At 43.3% G+C, this 21,690-nt stretch overlaps 1 protein-coding gene across 2 annotated transcripts in view; it reads left to right on the forward strand.

The window, feature by feature from the left end:
• Positions 1 to 21,690, forward strand: part of NSD1 (nuclear receptor binding SET domain protein 1) — a 1,235,760-nt gene that overhangs the window by 343,616 nt on the left and 870,454 nt on the right. For both annotated transcript variants that reach the window (XM_085618316.1, XM_085618317.1), the window contains exon 4: positions 11,059 to 11,231. In XM_085618316.1, coding sequence (XP_085474442.1) covers positions 11,059 to 11,231 — 173 coding nt within the window. The remainder of the gene's footprint in view (positions 1 to 11,058; positions 11,232 to 21,690) is intronic.

A 21,690-nucleotide genomic window follows, 5' to 3' on the forward strand; every position in this document is an offset into this window, starting at 1 on the left:
GTATGTAGAAATACGGCGTCGTGGGTTGGTCTCTAATGAGGTAGTCTGCCTCATTTTTCGAAATCCAATAATTGACCAACCCCTCTTGCACCAGGTTTGCTATGTCCTTGGTTCTTTCGGCCGTGGGGTCCCTGGCCAGGATCCTGTAGTTCCTTTCATCCGAGAGGAGGTGATGGCATTCATTGGTGTAAGTTATTTTGTCCAAAATAACTATAGCTCCTTCTTTGTCCGCCGGCTTGATGATGGAGGGATTCTCCTCTAATTCCTTGAGGGCCTTCTTCTCAATGTTGCTCATGTTGGCATATGAGCGTGTGCCCCGTCTTCCTAGATTATTTAGATCATGGATGACTGCTCGCTCAAATATGCCTACCTCCTGTGGTAGCGTAGCAATCTGGGGTGTGTACGTTGATTTTGGGCGTAGGGATGTGTCCCCTGTGGTGGTATTTCTTACTTCAGCATCTTTGAAGAAGATCTTTAGTCTCACACTTCTGAAGAACGTGGCCAACTCCTGGTACAATAGGAAATGATCCAGCTGGTTAATTGGAACCAAACCCAGACCTTTGTTGAGGAGGTTCTCCTGAGGACCAGTGAGGACCATAGAGGAGAGGTTAACCACTAATGATGTTCCCTGCTAGTTCCCGGTATCATGCTCTGGGCCATGCTCCTCATCACTCGCTGGTTCAGCTGCTGATCCTGTTCGTCCCAGGTTAGTCTCTGCTGGCCTTTGTTTACCTCTGACCCTTCCTCTGCATAAAAAAGAAACCTGTGGTTGTTGGAATTGGGGCGGTTGGAAATAGGGGTTTTGGAAGCCTGAATGGGTGGGGGGGGGCATTCCTGGCCTGTTGTAGCCCTGGTTTGGGTAGCCTTGAAAACGGGCAGAGAAAAGGGTCTTGGCCCCCTCTGATAACCTCTGCCCCTACCTCTCCTACGTTGTGGGAATTTATAATCACTGCCCTCTCTACTACTGTTTAGGATGTCCTGATATTTCATGCCCTGTTGGGTTCCTTTCTTCATTTCTGCGAGTTTCTGTTGGACGTAGTCCTCATTGGTATAGTGGTAGACTTTTTCCTTTGAGAATTTTTAAAGATCTTTCTGCAGTTTCGATATTTTCGACTGCATTAAGTAGTCCCTATACTCTCCCAATTTCGTGTTGACCTTATCAAGTTTGTGTTTGAGCGTGGCCAGTATTACCTCCGTTTTCAGACCCTGCCCACTTGCTTGGATCTGTATCGCGAGTTTCGGCTAGTCTCTTGGCTGTACCAATAAAATTCCTAGTGCATTTCCACGCAATGAGTGCCCAATCCCGTCTGAATGCAGCATCCTCTAAAAAGATGAGGGGTTCATTCGTGACGAGGAGGCCCTGTGGAGCTGCATTTCCCCTCAGATATTCAGTCAGGATGGCCCCATGAAGTATACTCTTAACGTGTTCTTTTAAGTTCCAAAAGTGTGTCCCAGCCCTCTCCTTATGTAAGACCTGGTTCACAGCGGTCTCACCTAATAGAGATGGTCCAGCAAGGATCTCTGCTATCATATCCTCCCCAAAGGATAAACCCTCGTCCTGTGTCATTGTGGGTCGAGGTAGTAACCTGTAGTTCGTGTATGTACTCAAAACGGTGCACCGTGCTTTATCTACTTTATGCAAAAATATATATAGACTAAATCTGTATTTCCCTGCGGCTGAGCCACCGTTCAAAGCAATAATTCACACAAAAGAGGAGGGGTGAGGGTAACGGATTCACCTACTCCGAACCCCAGACAATACTTTTATACACCTGAAGGAGTATGGAGTGATAAAAGTGTCTCTATTTCATAGTGGCATGTGCTGTGTGTCTTACTACTGCCCTCACTCACACAGCGACCGGGTACAGCCTACTGCGGCAGCGGTGTCTGGGCTTATCAAAGCGGTAATCCACTCGACGAGTCCTCGAAAGTAGTTACTCGAGTTACTCGAGTCGTCACGCCCCCCTTCCTACACTTGATCATGACTGATTAGGGAGGATTCACCATGATTCGATGGAGCTCTGCTCTAGTGTGACATTTTGCTTCAGTGCCTGGCCACTCCCCCAAGGTCTAACGTTTCCAGCCACACCTGTTTCCTATCAAGCATGCCTCCTTGCACTTTAAAAGACCTGGCTATTGCAAACCTCAGTTAGGTTCCGACGAGTCAGGAGAAGGTACTTCCTTTGGTGATCGCGCTCCTTCCAGCATGTAAGTAGGACAATGGCCTGTCCAAAGAAACCACGCTTGTTTGTTTAAAAACCACCTTGGCGTGAAAACCTTGTTTTTCCTTCTGTTCTTTTAAAATACCCACAGTGTCTATTTGAAGGCGCCCTACACCCTCGTGTGAGCTCATGGAGCGATAACAATTACATTCTAAAGTATGTATTATTATGGCACGTCCTTTTGAGAGCATGAATACCATCTTTTTTTTAAAAAAGACACACTATGAGATCACAGTTTAAAAGGACGAGTGCACAGACTTTTGCCAAACATCTCCCATTTTTTCCAAGGCTCGTCATGGGAGTATGAATGCGAGTGCTCGTTTGCTGTGAATATTAATCTGTAACCTTTTGGGGCACAATAGGAGTGTACAAATACTTTATGTAGGAATATATTGTAACATAAGATGTATCTTGCTAGGAGATACATATGTATGAAAGAATGTTGAATAAATGTGATACTGGGCACTAGAAGTCACAAGGAGTGTTCTCTCAGATGATTTATGAGTAGAGGATATTTACCAAATGGTACCATTACCTACAGCAGAGTTGCACAAGAGAAATAGATCATTTAAAAAGCTTAAAACTTTCCACGTGATGGTGATGTGAATAGATAAAGATAAATGATCAAAGCCATGATTTATCCAAATTATATAATTTTTTTCAGGTTCTTAAGATATACAAGTGGTATATTTTTCTATTCCCATAACAGGGAACAAAGGACATTGTTTGTGACCATCCGGCATATGTACATTTATTCTATCACGCATTGAGGTGTAACAGGGATCGGTTTTTTGGTCCTGAGGAAGAAAGCCAAGGGGATGGCTTCTGAAACATGTCGACCTTGTAGGAGGTGACTCATTATAGTACACCATCTACACCTCCCCACTTTTACTATTCTCAGCCAGGGAAGACAATAAATTATTTTCGTTCCACTAGCCAGAGAATTTTTAACCATCTCACATTTTCTTTTCACGATAGCACGCACTACACATACTCAACAATCGCTGAATAGAGTGCTCCTGCGTCTACGCAAGTCGTAGCACGCCCTATCGAGGGGCGGGAAGACCCCAATGATGAAGCATGACACTTAATCAGGTTTCAGTGTGTGAGGGGTATTTTACAATTTTTTGAAACATTGCCCTTCCCACAAATTGAGAGAAGGAGCTCTGATCCTTTTGCACCATTTTTCATGTATGAGTAAACACTTCAAATAAAAATAGCACCACACACATGGGTGCATATATATTCACATAATAGAATCCCTATGTAGGATAACACTCCCCCAAGGCAACAGTTTCAGCAACTAATTTTATACATTTACATTGTAAGCAATACTCTGTCTTTATTTATGACAACATTCATGGATTTGTAATCTTAAAAAGCTCCTAATTTGAACTATTATAGATTTTGTTGAAATATAATCAATTTTGTAGAATTTATTTGTTTTGGATTACAACAGTTCATTGCAAAAGCCAAATTACGTTTTAGAACATAATTCAGTGACCAACAAAAATTGTATTTCTCATGTAACCACTTCTCAGGGATTACTCTTGATTAGCACCGCCATATTATTGCTCCAAGTGCTTTTGGTAGATTACTGGTAATGCCTAAATCAAGATAAAGTTCCTGGATAGAAAGGCTATACCTGGCAGAAGCAAGGGGCTTTAAAAATGTTTTTCTTTTCTTTCTAAAAGGGATTGTTTTTTCAAAGGAATACATTGTATTATATACATAAGTCATATATCTTTTGGAATCAAAGAATGTTTTAGTTATGTAAACCAAATGTGGTGTAAAGACAAATATACTCTAAGTCAATGATTAACCCACTATTTTTTAGAACATAGCATGTGTATGTCAAAAAATAGTTTCATCCAAAGTATAAAAATATAAGAACATCTCCCACTCCAGCCGGGAAAATCAAAACGATACATCATTAGCATGTAGTTTGTAATGTGGGAGCCATCCGTTCATTGAACAATAATGTAGGCGGGCTGATATTCTCTGAGGTGACTAGTTTGGTATTTTTGCATTAAATACTTTCAATAGGGCCTCAGTCTGTTTCTTTAATTTTGCATTATGAAGTGTATATAAGCCTGCACTATGTGAAATTTACTTTCCCATTGACAAGTTTAATGTGTTCATAGGACAAATGATCTGTAAAACCATTTCTACGTTGGTGTTGTTTTTTTACTCTCTCCATGGTGCTTTGACCTGAAATCCATCTATATGTTTGCTTTTTATGCTGATTGGAAAAGCCTATAATATCACCTTTTAGTTAAAAAAACATTTCCCCCCCGACTCAACCCTTTAAAACTCAACAACTTAATGGTCAATGCAGGTAAATTATTATGCAAATTAAGCCTTCTGGAATATTAAGGGAGCCAAATTCCAACTCGCATGCTGGTGTATATAATCTACGTACACTGCAAAAATATGATGACTTTTTGACTTTACGTATTGTGTAATGTAACTCATAAAATTAATAAATTGTCTAGCAAGGGATTGGAAACCTGCCTGCTCCAGAGGAACAATTTTATTGCTGGTGGTCCATTCCTGTAAGTATTGCAAATGTAATTTTGTAAAAATGTTTACGGCGGCATCCAAATCGGCTATCTGTCTACAATTTGTGGGGTCGTCTTTTTGTCCATTTTTTTGTATTAAATGTGGCCCGACACCGCCACTCCAAGTGCTTGAAATGAAAGCTTTTAGTAAATATTATTTAAACAAAGGAGAAACATGACAATTGTTTAATGTTTTGTTTTAATGGGTATCTCAATTTTGAGAGCCTTTTATACAGGTCATCCTTTTTTTCAGATCCCTTTATGTTTGCATCTATATCCTACAACTTATAAACGTTTTGAAGGAACAACTGTTTTGACAAATGTTAGGCACATTTTACTATTTTAGTTGAATCGGACACCCTCTGGTATGGTTATGCTTGTTTGAAGAGACTTTGTGTCCAATGTACCTACTGTCAAAGGGCAATTTTTCTAAATCTTTTGGTTTTGATGCTTCATGCAAAGCATACCCACACTTTTTTTCGTCTGATTTCAAAGTATTTTTATTTTGCATCTTTAATTCCTTTCTCAATAACTTTATTTCATTTTAGTTGTTGAATTTACATAATGCAATCTAGTCTTTTTTCAATTTAGTTTTAAACTCATGTACCCTTTTCATAACTTTGTGGACACTGAAATGTTTTCTTAAGGATAAACCAGAAAAATATGTTTAGTCTTTTAATGAGATTTTCTTCCCTCTAACTAGGATTAACTATTATTTTGGTTAATTAATAATGTTAATTGATGCCATGAAACTTCCTAAAGTTACAAGCTGCCTTCTAACGTTTTGTACAGAATAGCATTACAATTTAATTTCACTGTTATAAAGCACTGAAGACTTAGCCTTTGTTCCTACCTTGGGTAACTTCTGATTTTCGCATCAGGCTATCCTCCTTCCTTCATTGCTTTGAAACCCTATACCCTGCTGAAAGATCATTTCACACCTTAGTTGCGAAGAATTCTCAGCATTACTATTTCGACCACTGGTCGAGACAAATAACTCTTAATAAACTATGTATTCCTCCAGGTCTAGGTTCTTCAAACAGTTAATAACCTGGTGGGTAGGTTTTTGCTAATTTTATAACCTACTATCAGAAAGCCAATTGACCCTTGACATGTAAACCAAGGACTCCCTTCATTTGCAGATTACCGACTGGAAATCTGTCCAAATATTTCCTAAGCATTCCATCAATTCCAATTCCAGAACTAATACAATAGAGGCTCACGCTTCCCTGCTCATTATGTTTTGCATAATAGGATTTCCATTTGTTTCTTGTTTGCAAGGTTAGGTTATGTACATGTGACGGGGTTGTAATAACGGGATGTAGGCCAGGCCAGGTCGGGTCAGGTATGGTTTTAGTTTGCCATAAATTCGCTTGTGTCTGCTCGTAAGTCTTTCTTTAGCGATTGAGGCCGGATCCGTCTTGGTGTCGGTTTCAGGTTTCCCTGGGACTGGTTGGGGTTCCGTGGCTGGAGCTCCTTGCGTCTTATTTTCCGGGACTCGTCAGGTGGAAGGGTGTTGCGTGAAAGAAAAGAAAGTAAAGCGATATCAGAATTCTTGTCCTTTTGGTAGTGTTTTTAGGAGGACCGGGGAGTGAGGGAAAACACCACGCACCGTGCACGTGACACACTACTCGAACCAAAAGTTATTCAATGTAGTGGGCTAGTGCTCGTGTGGGTGAAAGGAATGGGGTTTTTAAAAACTGGTGGGGGTTGGAGGGTTTTCGCTGGGTGGTTTACGCTCCTTCCTTCCCACCCATCCCGAGAACTTGTTCCGTACCTGTTCTAGCCACGCAACTCCTGGAGCATTGCCCGGTGGCTCGCGGTGTCGTTGGCCTCCTGGCTTTTTTGCCGTTACCGCGGGGCTGGTTCTTCGCTCCTCCTCGTCTCCTCCTTCTGCTCCTCTCGTCACCGTGAACGCTCTCTCTCCCAACTCCGTCTCTCCTCCGGTGCCTGTGCGCGCTGGTATCTGGGAAGTCTCTGGTCTAAATGCTGGGAACCTGCTGATGTCATCAGGGGGAGGAGCCTCTTCAGGTATGTATCCCCAGTTAAAGGAGCCGTTCCCGTGTTTGTCATTGGTGTGGTGCAATAAAGTTTTATTCTCTGGCATCCATTCCTCCTGCTGAAAGAAGACCAGAGTTGGAGAAAGAGGTACAGCAGACCACCAGTCGCTCTTTGCTTCCAGATTCCTGTCGGGTGACCCCAATCTGTCACATACCTCCCCCCCTGGATTCTCCCAATCGGGGAGAGGAAAGACCCTGGACAAAAAGCGTTCCCATTATCCTTCCCCTTCCGATGGCGTACCTCAAAGGTAAAGGGCTGTAGAGACAAAAACCAGCGGAGTACCCTGCGGTTTTGGGACTTGTTCCGACACATCCATTGCAAGGGGGCATGGTCCGTGTACAGGATAAATGGATTCCCCTCCAGATAGTATTGCAATTTATCAATGGCTCACTTAATAGCCAGGCACTCCCTCTCTATTGTGGGGTACTTGTATTCTCGGGGAATGAGTTTCCTATTGATAAAAAGAACAGGATGCTCAAGCCTGTATCCCACTATCTGTGACAACACCGCCCCAGCCCTGTGTTTGATGCATCTGTGGATAGGATAAATGTTTTGCTTTAGTCTGGGGAAATGAGGACAGGGCCCGAGGTGATAGTGTTTTTTCAATATCTGAAAGGCCTCTAACTGTTTGGGGGAGGGATGCAGGAGCTGTTGGGGCCGCACCTCCTTTCGAAGGAGGTTAGTTAAAGGGACTGCTACCTCTGCGAATTGTGGAATGAATCTCCGGTAGTAGGCAATTTGTACCAAAAATGCCCGTAGCTCCTTTTTTGAAGTGGGAAAAGGGGTTTCTACTATCGCCTTCACTTTTTCTGCTTGCGGGGCAATCTCGCCCTCTCCCAATACATATCCGAGGTTTTTCACTCTTTGGTACGCGGCCCGTGATTTTTTTGCATTGACGTGTAGTCCGGCACAGTCAAGCGCTTGTAACACGGTCTCCAAATGTTTCAGGTATTCTGTCCAATTTGGGCTAAAGACCACTATATCGTCCAGGTATGCTGAACAGAAAGAGGGGTATGCCTGTAAGACGATATTCATCAGTCTTTGAAACGTGGCAGGTGCCCCTTGGAGACCGAAAGGGAAACCTTGAATTCAAACAAGCCGTCATCTGTTGAAAACGCTGTTTTCTTTTGGTCCTCTTCGCGGATGGGCACCTGCCAGTACCCCTTCGTTAAATCAAAAGTCGTGATGAACTTGGAGTCACCTAGCTTTTCTATTAGTTCGTCTACCCTGGGGATAGGGTAGGTGTCAAACGCTGATATAGTGTTTAGGGCCCGAAAGTCCATGCAGAAGCGTGTTGTTCCGTCTGGTTTTGGGACCATTACGATAGGGGATGACCAATCACTGTTAGACGGTCGGATTACGCCAAGTTTCAAAATCTCCTGGTCCTCTCTTCATACAGCGTCTCTCCTCGCCGCAGGTATCCGGTAGGCCCTTTTGTTTTACGATTTTTCCAACCGGGGTTTCGATCCTATGTTCTGCTAGGGTAGTTTTTCCCGGTATGGCCGAAAAAAGGCCCGAGAAAGGCAGCAGGGTTTGACGCAGCTCTTCTCTCATTCTGTCCGTGATGTCGTCGTTTATCACGAGCTTCTCTAGGGTAGAATCCTGGGCAGTAGACGTTGGCAATGTTAGATGTGCCGCTTTAGCTTCAGCAAGTTTATATGGTAGCATTGTGTCTTGGTGGGTGTTTTCTGTACTTGGTATGTTGTGTTGCCCAGGGTCTCGGTTACCCGGTAACGACCTAACCATTCGCTTTGAAACTTACGGTTAGAAGAGGGAAGCAGGACTAAAACCCAGTCCCCAATGGATAGCCTTCTCCATCTTTTGCCCCTGTCATAGTACTTCTTTTGTTTTCCCCTATTTTTCTCCAGGTTGGAGTAGGCCAGATCCCTTAATTTGCCTAGCTTTGACCTAAGTTGTTGGGTGTACTCCAACAAAGACCGCTGATCGTTTTCTTCTGTTTCCCACACGTCTTTGGTCATTTCTAGAAGGGATCTGGGCTGTCGTCCGTAAAGCATCTCGAATGCCGAACAGCCCAGGCTACTTTGTGTTTGGGACCTTTATACATATAGGGCGAGTGGTAGGAGACAGTCCCAATCCTGTCCCTCGACGGTGAGCATCTTCTTTAGAGTGGTTTTGAGGGACCAGTTATACCTCTTGACGAGACCGTCAGTCTGAGGATGGTATACTGAAGTGTGAAGGTGGTGAATATCCAATGAGCGGCATACCTCTCTCATTGGGCGGGACATGAATGGTGTCCCCTGGTCCAGCAACACTTCTTTGGGGAAACCCTCCCGGGAAAACAGTTCCACAAATTTTTCTGCGATGTTCTTAATAGTGGGGGCCCTGAGGGGAAACGCCTCAGGGAATCTGGTGGCGTAGTCTACAATGACTAATGCGTACAGGTTCCCTTTTGATGTTTTAGGTAGGAGTCCTATCAAGTCCATACCGACTCTTTCAAAAGGGGTTCCTATGATTGGCATGGGCTGCAACGGCACCGCCGGGGGTCTTTGCATATTCTTTTTCTGGCATATGTTGCATGTATGACAGTACCTCTGGACGTCTTTATAGATACCTGGCCAGAAGAAGTGGCTCAATACGCTCTCAGTAGTTTTCTCTGCTCCTGTGTGCCCTGCTGTGAGATGGGCGTGGGAGAAAAAGAGGATCTGCTCTCGGAACGGTCCAGGGACCAGTAGCTGTGCGGGTTCCCCTGGGCGACCCTCCCGGTACAGGAGGTCGTTTTTTATCAGAAACTGTGGATAGGTGGGAGATGGGTTGCTCTGATTCATGTGGGCGGACTCTCAGGTGTTAAACAAAGTGGAATCGTTAGCTTGGGTGAACCGGAAGCTACGGTCTAACAACCAAGGGTCTGGTGAGGTGAAGGCCTGTTTACCTCCCTGCTTTCTCATAGAACAGCGAGAGAAAATTGGGATTGTCAATCCCCAGAATAATGTTCTCTGGAAGGGAGTCAACCACCCCCACCCTTACCGTGCATGGGTTTTTATCTAATGGCACCATTGTTACTAGCGCCAGCGGGTAGGGCATTACATCTCACGCAGCGGATATGGACCACTGTATCTGGGATAACCTGGGTAGGGAGAATGATGCTGCTCTGAACCACGGATTGCTTACATCCGGAGTCCAACAAGGCTTTTACCGTTCTACCGTTCACCTGCACACGTACATAAAAGGAGGTCCCCATCTCCGCGGAGTACAGAACAGCCTTCGGGATATATCCAACCTCCATGGGCTCCTCCGCTGGTTTCTTTCTGGGGCATAGATGGGCTATGTGGCCCCAGTCGCCACATTCAAAACACTGGGGCCCTCCGAACTGGGGTGTCTACTCGAACCGGTTTGTGTTTTGGTATGTCTATCGGGGGTTCAGCAGACCACCAGTCGCTCTTTGCTTCCAGATTCCTGTCGATGACCCCAACCTGTCACAGTACACTATTCTATTTGACAATGTAGGGCTATCCGATAGAATTTCATGATTGAGATGGGAGGACCACTGACTTTAATCTTCGTTCTCCATCATAAGTACTCTTTATACTTGTAAATGTGACACATGCCTTCCAATCTATGTAAGAGTTTCATTGCATTGGGTCCGGAATCTTTCTCAATCAGACCAACAAAAACACATTTCTTAACTCCCTCCTTTGCATAACGGAATTGTTCCGCTTTCTGTAGAATATACTTCATCATGAGTGATTTGGCTGATCCGTTTTTATTGTAAAGGAGGCATGTTTGACGTAGCTAAAAATCTGAACATATAAAAAAGTGTTCTTGTATCTTGCTCGTTTGAATTAAAAAAGAATACAAACAAGTAAGTAACTTTGCCTTACTTGCCGTTCAACATTTTGGTCACTCTGCTGTTGGGAATGGGTTTCTCAGATTATGCATGGGGTAAGATGTAGCTTGCTGATCGACACTTGCATTGTGTAAGCGGTATACTGATTTGCTTACAATAGCTTTGAGAGCCAGTTCTTGGTCCCTCTCCACCAGAGGTAAACACTCATAGCGGTTACCAAGAGATTTGAGCCTCTGAGTCAACGGTAGTGGTGTCAACAAGAATGTAATGTCTTTGCTGGTCTGTAATGATAAAGGTTCATGGTTGAAACACTGAGCAAGATTGGGTTCAGGTGCTTTACTGTGTCCACATTTGGTGCTGGATTGTTACTGTACCTAATTCCTCTTTAATAAACTTTCTTTGTCATCAGAGGCCCACCGGAAATTCTATCGACAGTATTATCTGGAGGCTTTGGATGATCCCTCACAGAGGAACTGGGTCAATGGAAGAAGTATAATTTCCTTTGAAGGAAAGCATCAGTTTTACGATCTGCCAGATCTGCGAAGAAAAGGAAGACAGAACAGCAAGAGCTACCAACATCGGGTAATGCCTTCAGGTCTTACTTGTAGACAGAGCGATCAACCACTGGGAGCATAAAAAGCAGTATAACACTACTAATAGAATAGAAGGCTTTAGGCACCCATACAGGTCGCAAATAGTGAGTGCAAGTTGTGCACCAATTTATTGCAACCTGTCTGTAATTTTGCATTGCGTCCTGTGTATCAATAGATTGTGTTGCAAAAAGGGCAGTTGGAGACAGTCACAAAGCGATGTGCCTACTGAATATTATTTAGGCAAGCCTCTGTTTGTGACCCCTCTGTGTGATTAGCTCCAACCATAGGAATTGTAGCTTGTCCCCAAAGGCCACTCTCCATATTTCCCAAAGGGAAGCTGTTCAGAGGGGCCAGCTTCTCCTTTGCAAATGAGTTTCTGCCTCTTTTGCGGTGCCCGTAACTTGTCAATCGCTTGCAACTGCAGTTCCAGTCACAAACCATTGGCATACCTCATTGCAGTTCTCAGTTAGGAGGGGGGCTCTCCCCTCTTAGTGGTAATTCAGAATGCTTAACAAACACCTTTTGCAATTCAGGAAGGGTTTTCTGAGAACAAAATGAGCTTGATACATAAAGAAATTTCATTTTGTGGTTGCAAACCCTGTGAGTTGTCATTTTTCATTTTGAAGGATTAACAATGGCAAAATCTTTTTGTACATGTCTTCAAGCCTCGGTCTGCAAATGGTTCACATTAAAAAATGAAGTTTGATGTAGTGTTGATCACCTACATTGTATGTTTCAGTTGACTGGGGGAATGCAGGGCTACAAATAGGCACCCATTACAAAACTTTTTTCCAATTTTGTTTCCATTTTCTCTTTCACCTTCCTATTGCCTTGCCTCCTTCCCTCTGAATCATTCTCGAGTCTCTGAATTTTCTTCTGTGCTCCCCTTTTTCTTTGTGTTAAAAACTATCATCTTGCTGCTCTTCTACTTTTCACTAAGTTGCGTTTCGTAATCCCCCCTATCTGTGAGTATCTTTTACATGTTTGTAAATGGCTGGCAATTTGCTCCTAACGGATCTAGATTTGCTGCCCATTTTTTCAAAATAGTCAGAATTACATTTTAACTCTAATACGTTTGGCTGAAAAGGCAACTAGAATTCCCGCCCACAAAATAATACGAAATGAGTAGGCTTTCCTGTTTTCAGTTTCTATTTTTGGTAAATTCTGGTGTTTTTTTTTTCTGTTTTTTGATTAACTTAAAAAGTGGTTATCAGTGGCTACACATTTTGAAACCATTAAAAACAACAGAAACAGTGTTTTTCCAGTGTTTATGGAATTTTAATTTAATTTAAATTATTGCTTGATTTCTGCACTGATAGTGCATGTGTCTAGATAGCGTGTGCACAGGGTATATGAGATCCATATATATTTTATTGCACCATAATGAACTACAAAGTCAATAGAATTCTTCCTTAACTGAAAATTGTAAAGATGCTTTCAGCATAGCATCTAGCAAGTGACAAGGATCTCTTACGGGGAAGCACTTAAGCTCAGGTATGGATTTTCACAGGCCATCATATGTTTTCATATACGTAGCTGAATTACTGCAAGTGCAAACAATATCACTCCAATCTTTATTGAACTTGGTAGGAACTTTTTTCAGCAGCATTCCAAGTGACACTGCGTTTACCAAACGTCTGGTGTCCTGTTTTCACCACTATCTCAGAAGCTTGGTGACAACATTCTTTTCACAAAAACCTATCACTTCATCTTGCATTGAATGTTTAAAGCCTGGGGTGTTTGGCAATTCACTTACAATCAATACTGACTCACTAGAAAAGGGGGCTGATGTATCAAAGGATTTCACCCATTCTCTGTGGGTAAATGTAATGGTACATATTAGGAAAGATTCTTATAAAACCAGCCATTTTACCTATCAGTGAAATCAAATGTAACCAAAATATCAAATAGAATTTTGATATTTCCCGATTCTCTACAGTTTATAAAATAACTAAATAAGACCCAAAACATGCTTCTAAACACTGCATCTTTAGACCAAAGACCACAAAACTGAAAAAAGCAGAAGGAAGAAGAGACCATGTTTTAGTGTTCTGTTATGTTATGTTATTAAGTCATTTGTTAAGCGCGCTAACACTGATTAGTTTCTTGGCGCTAACTTGACAGTAACACAATCAAAGGCGGAAGAAATGAATTAACATGCTTGTCTAAAGAGCCATGTCTTCAGCGTGTTCCGGAAGAATAAGAGATTTTGACAGGACCGGATTTCCAGGGGAAAGGTGTTCCATAGGCAAGAGGCCAGTGTGGCAAATCTACGTCCACCAGAGCGTTTGAGTTTAAAGGGAGGAGTTTGAAGAAGGCCTAAGTGGAGTGAGCGAAGATTACGGGGAGGAACATATCTGGAGATTAGTTGATTAATAAATTTAGGGCTTTTACCATGTAGTGACTTAAAGATCATGCAGCCTGCTTTGAAGAAGCAGTGTTGCATGACCGGAAGCCAGTGCAGCTTAATAAGAAGAGGAGTAGCCGCCTGCCACCTAGGCTGCGTCAGGATCAGCCTAGCAGCATGGTTCTGCACCATCTGGAGACGCTTGAGTAAATAGTTTGGAAGACCCAAGTAAATGGCATTCGCGTAATCCAGATGGGACAGAACAGTGGCGATCACAACCTGGGTAATTGCTTCTGGCGTTAAAAATCGCCTGACCTTCCTAATTTTTTTTAGCTGATAAAAGCACTTGGAGACCACTTGTCCTACTTGTGCCTTTAGTGAAAGGTCGCTGTCCACAATGACTCCAAGCGTTTTGGCCGATGGTGAGGGTTGCGGAGCTTGACCCAGATCCGAAGGCCAGTAGTGAGGGCCCCAGTACTTGGCACTGTCCTCGGTCAATACCAATTCGGTTTTACCTGGATTTAGTTTCAATTGATTTTGATCCATCCAGGATTGAATAAACCTCATTGTTGACTGGAAATGACTTACGGATTTTTCAGAGTTGTCAATGGTAAAGAGTAATTGCAGGTAGTCTGCGTAATTAAAGACTCTCACCTGTTTGTCCCTCAAGGTTTGTATGAGGGGGAGTATGTATATGTTAAAAAGATGGGGTGACAGGGAAGAACCCTGTGGCACTCCGCATGAGATGAACTGTTTAACACCAGTCAAGTCCCCCAGACGCACGGCTTGGGAGCGATCCTCCAAAAAAGACCTCACCCAGCAGGCCACCACGCCCTGTATGCCGGCCTGTCCGACACGCTCGACCAAGATATTATGGTCGACCGTGTCAAAGGCGGCCGACAAGTCCAAAAGCACCAGGGCCTGGGGAGAATGTCTGTCTGCGCAGTCTCGAAGTGTGTCCTACACTGCAGTGACCACTGCCTCCGTAGAGTGAGCAGGCCGGAATCCAGCCTTATGAGGGTCAAAGCAGGAGGACTCCTCCAAAAAATTAGAAAGAGTTTTCGCCACGTGTGCTTCCAGGATTTTTGCCAGGTAAGGCAATAGGGAGATGGGCCTGTAGTTAGCCTTACAACCAGGATCCGCTCCGGGTTTTTTTAATAGTGGTATGACTTTAAAAGCGGACGGGACTATGCCCGACGAGATGGAGTCATTTAGAAGGGCAAGGACAGGGGTTGGGTAGGTGGAGAAGCGTTCTTTCAGGATACACGGGGGACAGATATCCAGTGGGGAACCCGATTTGACTCTTATCATTAGTTCCAAAAGCTGGTCATGGGTTGAAAATTTCTAAGGGTGGCAGAGCCAGTCTTTATTGCCATGCCAGTTGTTATTAAAGTCTTAGATTGGGGAATGCTCGTTTTTATGTCTGTGATTTTGTCACTAAAATAACAGTTCAGTGAGTCACACAGACACTGGGTGGGGATTACTTTAGGACGAACGTTCTCCAGGTTGGTCAGTTCATTAAAGACAGAGAAGATGTCTTTAGATTTGTTTGAGGAATCAAGAATGCGGGAAGAAAAATACTCCACCTTAGCTGCAGAGATGGCATTCATATAATCCTTCCTCGCCCTAGTATATTTAATTTTTCCCTCAGTGTCATAATCACGGCGCCACAAGCGCTCAAGCTGACGTAAAGCCAGTTTCCTGCTTTTCAGATCAGCGGAGAACCATCTATTGGCATCCGTGCGCCGTGCGAGTTTGATTCTTTTGTACGGGGCATGGAGATTGCTGGCCACTTGTAGCCAGTCGGTTAAGGAGGAAACTGACAGATTTAGGTCATTGTCCAGGAAGGGGACATCATTGGCTAGTGACTGTAAAAAAACAGTCTTATCCATAGCATTCCAATTCCTGGCTAATCTGCCCGCAATTGGCACAGTGGTCCTAGTGTGAGTAACACAGATTTTAAATTGTGACCCCCATAAACAACAACAACTCAAGCAGAATATTGTTAGCCGAGTCTTTCTTGATGCTACCTTGTATAACAAAGGTACATTGCGTTGCCCCTTCAGGAAGAAATAAAAATGACTCGCTCATCTTTTCCTTTCTTTGAATGGCACTTAGTTTGTGGTTGCAAAGGTGTTTTTTCAATGTTTTTATGTTTACACCGGTGATGGCGATTTTCCTTTTGGTGGGGTTTTATCAGTTATGATAGGTGTAAACCTAAAACCATATAGCCTAAAAATGAGGTATGGTGGAGAAAACATCACCCTTTACATTGGGGAGTTTTGATAGTGCTTCTTTGCGGAATTCCAAGGGCTCCACTGTCCTTGAAATCATAGGAGCACTAAACAGCTAATGTTTGATTATTTTGCCCTGCAGAGCTAGGATCCATGAATATAGTTGGAAGGATGAGTCTACAGTTCAAATGGTGTATCAGTCAGTCAAACAACTTTATTCGGTTTACAGCTTTAAAATCATAAAAGTTCACATATATATATAAAAACCACAATAATAACATTCATAGAATCATTTGTCCAATTCATTACATACAGAAGGTTAATTCATAAATAGGATATCCATTAAAATCAAAGCTTTAATAAAAACAGTGATAAAATAAACCTAGCAATAAGTGAGTAAAACCCATTTATTATGTCACTGACTGGGGACCAAGTTGATAAAATACCCTTCACAGGGCTCGAAAAATCTAAAAAATGGTACTAGTCCTGCAGGACTAGTACCTTGAAAAATCTCCTCGCCCTAACAGTGACCTACTTGACCTCCGTCTCTGAAACCGGAGCAAAAGTGACAAGATAACAAGATTTAAAGGCATTTTTATTGCTCATTTGCTTTGTGAGCAATAAAAAGGCCTTTAAATCTTGTTATCTTGTCACATTTGCTCCATTTTCAAAGACGGAGGACAAAAGTTAGTATGTTTTCCTACTCGCCAGAAAGTGCGAGTAGGACCTAAAAATAGCTCGACCTCATAAAATTTACCTCGCAAATGCGAGCGGTCGAGTGGATTTGTCGAGCCCTGCCTCAGGATACTGCCCTCTACAAATAAACAGAGTCCTCAGATAGCAGTTGTAAATAAGTTAGAGCTGGGCGTGCCTGCCTAAAATTCAATCTCCTTAAAACAGGGACTATTAGTTTCCTCCGGGTGGTCGCATAGAAACGGCAAAAAAAAAAAAAAATGAAGCAAGACCTGCGGAGACTCACCGTCGCAGCAGCAGGATTTAAAAAGCTGTCCTCTATGACAACCCCTGGGGAAAGCTAACAAAAGATGGAAGAAACCCAGGCGAAACCTGGTCAGCAAAAAACGATTGTAAGTGCTGAAGGAACCTAAAAGGTAACGCTCTGTAGTTAGTCATGTTTTCAGGATTATAAAGTTCTGCACACTAGGTTTCTTCAATTCGTACTCTTCCCTCTCTAATTTCAGTAGGCTACTGAAGGAATCTGTGACCCAACCCAGATCCTTTTTAGATGCCTTTTCCGGATTAGTATATAAATCAGGTCTGCCCAGTCTGTCAAAACTGGACCTTATATATCTTAGCCATGATTTGTGGTGTGCATGATCCAGCAGCATACACTCTTTCAGGATTCTCTGGGTCAGCGACAGGTCCTAATTACATAACGTTTTCAGCCAGAAAATTAGTGGGCGTAAAGCCAAAATGTCTCTTATATTAGAGACCCCCAATTCTTCGTGCACGACCATGTTAGAGATCCCGGTTGAATTTTGCTTGGTGAAGACTTTCTAAGAAAGAAACAATGTCATCTATCCCAATAGCAAGAATGGATTGCCAGAGTTTACCCCCTGTTCACACGGTCAAACGCGGAAGACAAATCCATGAATGTTAAATTGTACTGGGACGTGCAACAGTATACTTGTTTAAAATCATGGACAGATTAAGACATTGGGCTATAGTGGACCTTCCGGGACGAAACTCGTACTGGATGTCTGATAAAATGGCGTGCTCTTCTGTCCTGGATGTCAATCTTTCCAGAAGCACGCGACCCACCACCTTGACCACCGAATCCAACAAGGAGATGGGCCTGTAGCAATGAGTGCTACCACGGTTACCCTTCTTAAATATTGGCACTATGGTTGAGGTTGCCAAAGACTCGGGGCAACTGGATCTTGCCGCCGCGTTCAAAACCACGGCAAGGACAGGGGCCCAGAGTGTTGGGTTTGATTTATAAAGGTTAGCTGGGTTACCATCTGGTCCCTGGGCCTTATTACTGGATAATCCCATAATACCTTCTTTGACCTCAAGGGAACTAAAAACCAAAACCGAATTTGCCGCAACACCCTGGGTAGTGAAGAGGTTCTCAGGGGGGCACTCAAATATAGTGTTGTAATGGCATACCCACTCTTCCTCTTTTATATTAGCAGCTACACCTCTTCCGTCCTCAGAATTTAAGAAAGGACTATTAATTCTGTTCCAAAACCTCGATCTATCCTTTAGGGTGCTTGCGTCAATGAGGTCCCTCCATACTTCGTCTTTTAAAGCCGTTTTTCATCTAACAAGTTGTAACTTGTATTCCCTACGGCAAGATCTAACCTGTATAGGGTCTCTGGGGCATTTGCTAAGTGCTTCCCGCAGCTTCCTAGCTGCCTTGGAGCAGCGTGAATCAAACCATCTAGGAGATTGACTAACATGTGGCCTCGCTGGAGCGCTTAAGAACTTACTTATTTTATCCGAGATGATGTTAAAGGCGCCAATAACATCCTTTGGCGCCAAGGTTGCGGAGCAGCACTTGGCCAACTCATTGGCGCATGAAGACGTCGGATATTCATAGAATACTTCTGGAACTATCTGAGACCATTTCAACCCCCTCCCACCATCAGTTGGTCTCACAGCCCCACTCTGTACAGCACCCTCCCTAAATACCATATAGGATCTCTGGAATGGCACACAAATGGGGTTACGATCAATAAAAAAAACTTGCTTGTATGGCAAATCCCGCTAATAGCTCTAATATGGGCAAGGATACCAGGATTAAATCTATAAACGACCCAGTTCCCCTGCCTTTAAAATTTCCCACCACCCAGCGTTCCCCCAGGTCTCCCGATAAAAATGGTGCCTCACTTGTGTGGGAGGCACAAGTACCCATGACAGGAAAGGGCCCAAAACATTTTTAGATAGGCAATGTTGATGTTGCCTCACTACGTTTTGGGCCCTTATCTGTCGCGGGTACTTGGGCCTCCCACACAAGTGAGGCACCATTTTTATCAGGGGACCTGGGGGAACGCTGGGTGGTGGGAAATTTGTGTGAGCTCTGTGATGCTACAACTTTCCCACACAGAAATGTGTGAAAAAAGTATTTTTTTAAAGCTAAAATGGAGGTTTGCTGGGGATTCTGGGTGAGGAAACGTTGGGGGATCCACGCAAGCCATACCTCCCTGGAAGCCCCCGGGTGTCTAGTTTTCAGAAATGTGTGGGTTAGGTAGGTTTCCCTAGATGGCTGCCGAGCTCGAGGCCACAAACCCAGGTGACCCCCCTTGCAAAACCAGATCGTTTTGAGATCATTAGTTGTTTATTTCTGCAGGGTGAAAATTTTGGCACAATATTGCAAGGAAAATGTGACAGACATTTTAAGGGTTGCAGGACATTGTGGATAAAATAACTTGTTGGAATTCACAAGAGACATCACCATGTACTCCCATGGGTTTACGACAATATCTACAGTTGGTAGGTTATTCTTAGATGGAGTGTACACCTTGGCAGAGGGACTAAAAAGACAAAGATTCCTGCACAGCCATCTATTCCTCAAACACACACACATACTGGTTGGATTTGGCACGAGGGCGAGTGATGGTTCAGTATATAAATTTTTATCAACCAGAGATTTCACAAAAATGAAATGCACTGTCATTATTTAAATGGACAAAAAACGGAACCAGTGACTTGCAGCTCGTGAGTTGTAAAGCCACGGGAAGGCACCAACCGCTTTACAGGCCATTCACACACCTTTCAAACGTGATCCACACAAGACCATTCACACCACCAGGCACGAAACCAACACATCACAACATTCACAAAAAGAGACAAGGTACACCCTGCTTCAGAAAGACAAAAAAGACAAATATTACTGCCAACAAGGAAATTAAAAACGTATCCTGTCCTATTCTCAGACAACATATACAGCTTAATTCCATAGCGTGCCCTCTTGTTAGGGATGTACTGCCTAAAAACCAAATGGCCCTTGAACAAGACCAAAGACTCATCAATAGATATTTCTTTCCCTGGAGTATAGATCTCTGAAAATCGTTCTACAAAGTGATTAAGAACAGGCCGAATCTTAAAAATACGGTCACAGTCAGGGTGATCTTGTGGCAACGCCAAAGAATTATCAACAAAATGCAGCATCCGTAGCAAAAGTAAATACCGATCATGAGTCATAACTGCAGGAAATATGGCCGTTGCCATCCAGGGACTGGTAGACCAATATGAAGCCATGGATGGCTTCCTTCTCAAACCCATCAATAAAGTCGAACCCAAAAACTTCATCTCTTCCAGATTTGTGGGAGTCCACCGGGTAGCTCTAGAGTGGGGCCTAAGTTTGTCACTGTTGTCCCTCAAAAACTGTTCAGCATACAAATTATTCTGCTCAAAAATCTCACCCAAAAATATATCTTCCATAAACAACTGAAAAACTGTATAGACAAATGTTCACAATCCACTCTACACCCTGCATCACCACTAAAGGCAGGCAACACTGGCTGCACCATGTTTGGATCAACCCAGATTCGAGCACTTCCAGTAGGAAGCCTAGCAGCCTCAGGCTGCAATCCAGATGCCTCTTGCACCATCGGTACAGCAGTATCCTCCTCTAAAACAGGCACTTCATCGCACTGAGAGTAGCTTCATCCACACCAAGAGTTGCTTCATCTGCACTGAGAATACCTTCATCACTGCCTGAATCTTCCCCTCCCTCGGACGCACTGTCAGTCTCATAATCCTGCTCAGAGGAAGATTCAAGAAGCATACCAATCACCTGTTGAGCAGTCATTCTACGGCTAGCCATAATGCTTACTGGTAAAGGTAACTTGTCAAACAAGTCAACAACAAACACTTTGTAAAATAAGTAATAAACTAAATGCACCTTTATCAGAAATACCTATATACTCCAAAATGATACCACTCACTTACCAGAAGCAGCTAACCTCACCACCACCTACTCTGCACAGACACAGTATGGATCAACAATATCCCACTAAAAAAGAAAGAGAAAAGAAAATTACACATAAGACAATGCAAAACACATAGCAAAGAATTTCATGCTCAAAACACTAACTAAATATGCTGCCATTATGACACCACTTACAAAAAAATTCATTCATACATGACAATAATACTAATTTGGAGTAAATACAACAAAGTTTTTTTTACCAAAAAAATGCAACTACGCAAAACTGCAGAACAACCACTGTCGAAACTGGAATCAAAAGCTTTACACTAGAATAAAAAGGAGAAAAAAACATTACAATCACATATGCAAATAATGCACCAGTCCACACATAATCCACCAGCCAAGCTAAGGGGTAGGTGGGCCTAAGAGTATAAATAAAATATTCACCCCCGTTAAAGGGGAGCAACCCTTGCCCTTGAGGCCACTCCCATACCCCAAAAAACCCCAAAAACCTGGTGTGTAGTGGCTTCAGATGGGCCTAAAAACATACTGCTATTCTTCCACCCAAAGAGGGCAAAAATGGCCACAATCATCCTCTCATAAAGGGGAGCGACCCTTGTCCAAGGGGCCGCTCCCCAACATAAAAAAAAAAGCCTGGTGGCCTAGTGACCCTACAAAAGAACAAATCAGCCGATCTGCCCCTCAGGGTGGCAGAAACTGGCAAAGTAATGCTCCCCAAAGGTGAGCAACCCTTGCTCAAGGGGCCACTCCCCACAAACAAATCCCTGGTGGTCTAGTGGGCCCAATTTAAAAAAACAACATGGCTAGATCTGCCCACCAGACACAGCCACAAACATTGGCCCCAAAGGAGAGCGACCCTTGACCAAGGGTTCACTCTCCGTAAATAAATCCTTGGGGGCCTAAAATAAAAAAAAGGCGAAATCTGCCCACTCCCCCCTCCCCTCCCCCCTCC

This window comes from Triturus cristatus, chromosome 7 (genome assembly GCF_964204655.1).
Source record: "Triturus cristatus chromosome 7, aTriCri1.1, whole genome shotgun sequence".
Taxonomy (NCBI): domain Eukaryota; kingdom Metazoa; phylum Chordata; class Amphibia; order Caudata; family Salamandridae; genus Triturus; species Triturus cristatus.